Source organism: Tupaia chinensis, unplaced genomic scaffold (genome assembly GCF_000334495.1).
Source record: "Tupaia chinensis unplaced genomic scaffold, TupChi_1.0 Scaffold144058_2, whole genome shotgun sequence".
NCBI classification, from domain to species: domain Eukaryota; kingdom Metazoa; phylum Chordata; class Mammalia; order Scandentia; family Tupaiidae; genus Tupaia; species Tupaia belangeri.
Window position 1 is genome coordinate 128,812 of NW_006203911.1, and position 5,119 is coordinate 133,930.

The 5,119-nt window shown below is 56.7% G+C and overlaps 1 protein-coding gene across 1 annotated transcript in view; it reads right to left on the minus strand.

The window, feature by feature from the left end:
- Positions 1-3,041: 3,041 nt before the first annotated feature.
- The window catches only part of ELF4 (E74 like ETS transcription factor 4), a 17,536-nt gene continuing 15,458 nt past the window's right edge, over positions 3,042-5,119 (minus strand). The window contains 1 exon segment of the mRNA XM_006165856.3: positions 3,042-5,119. This exon segment is cut by the window's right edge and continues 303 nt beyond it. Within this exon segment, the coding sequence (XP_006165918.1) occupies positions 4,609-5,119 (511 nt within the window). The 3' untranslated portion in view covers positions 3,042-4,608.

The following is a 5,119-nucleotide window of genomic DNA, read 5'->3' on the forward strand; positions in this document are numbered from 1 at the left end:
AGGGTCTCACAGGCCTGTGGCCGTTAGAGTAACTTCTCGTCACGCCCCGCTCTTTGGGACTGACATTGCCACACTGGGTCAGACTCAGGGAGGAGGAAATAGTGGGGAGGCAGTCCCTGGAAGCAGACGGTGGCAAAGGGCGGGAGGGAGTTCAGGACTCGCTTGTGTCACCTGATGACAGCCCTGGGCTCCTTGCGAGCCCTGTTTTCCCGTGGTGTTTGGAGACATGGGCAGACAGTGGCCGCCTGCACTATTATATGCGGGGTCAGAAAACTGCCGTAGTTCCCACGGGTGGATTGCCCTCCTCCCTCTCCGATCTGCTGCAGTATGGAGCAGAAGTTCCCACAATCGCAATCAGGACTCATCCGTGCTTTCACTACACATTTATTGAGCACCTACTGTGTGCCGGGCACAGTGCTAGGTGCTGGAGATACATCAGTGACTACCACACAGCCCCTGTCCTTGAGTTCACAGCCCATTGCCAGGGAAACACACATCAACATAAATATGGAACTGCAGGCAGCTGAGGCCAGACGAGGTGCAGCTAAGTGCTGCGGGAGCCAGAGAAGGGAGGAGCACCTCCGCTGCTGGGAGGTGAGGACCATCTCTTGACTCCTGCTTCCATTAAACCACAGAAGTTGTTGCCACAGGGCCCTGGTTGAAATGAACCTGCCTCACCCAGCCAGTGGCCTGAGGTGTTAAGGTGTGGTGGTCAAGGTGGCTGGATCCCATGCCAGGTGCATATGTGTGCGCACCCAAAATCCTGAGAGCAGAAAGGAGGAGTTGGGGTGTGGCCATCCTCCCTAGGGGTGATTTCTCACTTCTCCCCACTTTCTGGCAAGTACACACACCTTATAGTAAAATTTTTAAAAAATGAACCTGGAGGCCAGCAGATGGCATAACAGTTACATGGCTGGACTCCTTCATGGCTGACCGTGGTTCAAGTCCTGTACCCAGTGGCTTAATCTCACGCCGGGTGCGTGTGGGTATGTGCCCAAAATCCTGAGAGGAGAATGGAGGAGAAGGGATTGTGATGTGGCCATCCCCCAAGGGGATGTTTCCTTGCTTTTTGTCTCTCTGTCTCTCTGGTGAGCGCACACGCCCTATAGCAAAAGTCTTTCTAAAAAAAAAAATAAATAAACCTGTCCCTGTCCCTGGAAGCTCTCCCATAACCATATCAGCACAGCTTAGTTTACCAGGTTAGCTAGCTGAACGCATTGAGTAGGAAAGAAGCGGGACCAGGAGGGTTCTTTTGGGCAGAGGTTCTTTGAAGTAGTCAATAAATCTTGACTGCTAAGGTGAGGGGGTGAGAACAGGGGGACTATGAAGGCAGAGCCAGGGAGGGGTGAGTGCCTCACGGTTCCGTGCCCATCTCCCACCAGTTCGTAAGTGAGTTTCTCGGATGCGGTCTGCTCCAGAAGGCCCTGCTCAGCAGGTGATATGGTCCCCCGGCCCCTCAGGAGGTAACCCACCACCTGAGGAGACTGCACAGGTAGAGGTCATTGAAGGTTTAAGTAACAGTTTGCGATTATAACAGAGGAGGGTTCATGGGCCATTTCCGATTGGTTGCCAAGGGAGTGGCAATTGCAAGGAGTTTAAAATAACTCAAAAAAGCTGGTCTGAGGCGGCATCTCCCGTGAGTTGAGTCTGACGGATGGACACAATTTAGTTAGGCAGGATGAGAAAAGCCTTCAGACTGGCAGCACCAAGAAAGGAAAAGCACAGATGTGGGAGATTTTGAACCGAGGCGTGTTCAGAGGACAAATCCATCCGTTTGGAGCGCTACATTTTGGTGGCAGGGGACAGGGGCCTTTGGCTGGCAAAGTCATTTAGGATCCTGACAGTGGGCCAAGGACTTGGGGCTTTCAGGGTGGGGCTCGGGTAAGCTTAGAAGACTTCTGGAACCACTGCCCTGAGCCCTCCAAGTGCTCCCTGAACTGCTTCGGGATTCAGCAATGAAAGGGTTAATGCCAGGCCAGCTGGGAAGGATGGGGGGCTGAGAATCTTGAGTATGGCCTGGGGGGGGGGGGGGGGGCCCCAAGGGTTTATGGCACACCGAAGGCTTTTTGGCAGAGGAAGGACAGTTTGGGTGCCCTGGCGGGTCATACCTGGGCCAGTGATCTGCTCTCTGCTTGGGGAGAGGGGAGGCTTGGGTAGTTGGAGCCAGCTGCAGGCTGTGGGAATGCGGGAGGAAGGCAGACCTTCGAGGTGTTGTAGCCACTAGACTTTGGGAGATGGGGATGGGCAGGTCCGTGAGGGCAGCCATCAGATGGCTTGGAAATTTTGCATTGTACAGGTCAGGAAAGTGGTGGCACCATGAGCAGTCATGCCAGCTTTTTGCTGGCTTTCGGAAAGGTGTTTTGTGAGTGTGATCCACGTTTGCTAGAGGGGCCTTTGGGGCTGACAGGCACCCAGGTGAGAATGGCCAGTCCTAGTCGGAACCTAGGAGACATGTAGGAGCCCGAGCCTGGGATTTAGGGCCCAGCGCCCCTCAGGGAACACCCGCATTTAAAGTGGCACATGGGGACCAGCAGGTGGCATAGTGGTTAAGGCGCTAGACTCCCACATGGCTGACTGTGTTTCAAATCTGGGGTCCGGTGGCTTGGAACTCACGCTGGACACGTGTACATGTGTGTCCGAAATCCCAGGAGAAGAACAGAGGAGAAAGGATTGTGGCGTGGCCATCGCCCGTGGGGAGGGTGATTTCTTCCTCTGCCTCGGCTGAGCGCACTCGCCCTATGGTATACACCTAAAAACAGACGAAAAATAATAGTAAAGTGGCAAATTAGGCACGAGTACAGGCCAGAGGCAGGGCCAAGAGGCTGGGAACCAGGAAAAAACATTTGATTGCACCGTGAGGGTATCGAGGACCTTCCAAAGGTGAGTGTCTACGCAGCCGGGGCTGGGGGTGGGGCACAGAAACCGGATTTCGGGAGGGGGCAGGGCCACCTTAACCCATGCAGTGCCTTTATGCAACTTTAAAAGACAAAGAACAAACCAGTGACCCTTTCTGAAGATGCTTACTTCCAACCATCAGGAAATTGTTATAAGAAACTGATTTTATTAGAAAAAGGCACTTTAATGCCAGCTGCTGGGAACATGTAGTAAATGCACCTGCACCGTCATCGGTGGCCCCCTCCCCAGGAAGGCGCGGGGAGGGGACAGAAGATAGTTGGCTTGGCAGCGACCAGGGCGGGCGTGGGGGAGAGCAGCCAGGGGAGGTAGTTAGGTCAAGTGGATGGTTTTGTACCGAGGATACAGCAGAGGTCCTGAGGCACTGATTCACATTAACCAAATTCACCAGATCACAGAGTTGTTTCCGAGGCTGACGTTTCTTAGCCTTGCCCCAAAACTTGGCAGGAGAGAGGCAAGCTAATTCAAAGATGGGAGAAGGGAGGGCATCCAGGCCCTTGGACAAGGGCTCGCCGTTCGGAGAGAATAGGTTGCGAGGAGCCATGTCTGTGGCCCCTGCCTTCTTGGTGAAGAAGGAGGTCTGCCGGAGGCCGGCTGGCAAACCTAGAGGCATGTGGAAGGCAGGCACCCTAGATCCGAGTCGCTGCCTGCCCGGCCCAGCCACGGCCCCCAGGTGGCAGAGGGGTGAAGGAGAGGCGACCCAGGACCCGGATGGAGGCCGAGCGCCAGCGCGGGCTGTTGGCTGGCATAGGGCCAGTGTTACAGAGACGGCCCAGGCCCTGGTACACACGCGCAATGAATTCAGCCCAGATTGGGACGCTGTGGCGGGGGTCAGAGTCTGAAGGGGCATTCTGTCCCCTACTAGTCCTTCAGCAAAGCACTCTGGGATAGCCGAGGTGCCAGCCTGCTGGCAGTGAGGGCGACTCAAGGAAAAGCGCGTGCGTCTCGCCCGCGTGCGTCGCTCCCAGGGTGAGTTCTCTTCTTTCCCCCGTGGCCGTCTTATCCCTTAGGAGCGCCTCTTCCCCAACACACACCGAAGCCCACCGAAGCTCTCCTGTCCTGGACCTGCTCCAGTTCTGTGGTATCACTCCAGATTGAGGGATCCAACCTGTACCCCATGGCCTCAGAGCAACCGAGCCTTGCCTTGTACGAAGGGAACTGGAGAACGTTTTCCCTTATAAAGCAACCCCGGCTCTCTGGCAGACCCCCACGTGGAGAGGTACACACACCCTTGAAGAGCTCACTGCAACGGCCTCGGGTTCCCCAAAGAAAGTAAGATAACAGACCCTCAAGTACACACAAATACATACAGAGATATTCACATATGGGATTGGACATTTGCTGCGTGGGGACTGTGGATGGTGAGACACTCAGGCAAAAGGCTTTTCCCCTGAAGCCCCTGCCTCAGCCCTGGCCACGCACTTCTCCCTGGCTCAGGGAGCCCCCCCATCCCCAAGGCAGCCCGTTATCCTGCCAGGAGCATATCAGATCCCCCAGTGCCCTTGAAGGCCATGATCTGACAGGAAGGACGCTCGCTGCGCACAGCTTGGCCATGGCGGAGGCCAGGCGTGGCGGAGGCTGGGGCCAGGGCATGACAGCCCACGGGGCAGAAGGGCGGGAGGGCTGCGCAAGTCGGTCTGCACGAAAACACTGCTCACCTTCGCCGGGTGGGCCGCACTTGTGCCCAGCCCTGCTTTATATGTCACGCGGCTCCATCTTAATGAGGGAAGTGGGGTTGAATGGGGAGAAGGAAGCTGGGGTGGGGGATCTGGTCAGCAGGCTCCCAGAGGTGCTCACACTAGGCTCAGCCATGAACAGGGACCCTGAGCCTGAGGAGAGCTCAAGTTCAGCCACCGGGGTCAGCCCAACAGAGGGGCGGCTGGGGGGAGACAAAGTCTGGTTCCCCACGAGGCCTGGATTGTGGGGACCCCTTGCAACCACCTGGGTTGGAAGTGGCTGAAGATGAGCCTGATCTCTCAGGAGCTCCCTCAGGGTCTCTTCTGGAACCAGCAGTCCCTCCACGGGGGCCCCAGTCACCACGCCCTGCACGTATGAGGAGGCCCTCAGTGGCCCCTCCTTGACCCCAGGGGCTGCTGCGGTGCCCGAAGTCCTGATGAAGGCAGCGATGACAGTCCCAGGGGGCTGAGTGCTAGGCCCTGCTGGTCCAGCACTTGTGACCGAGGGGGCCGCTGCCGAGGTGGTCGGA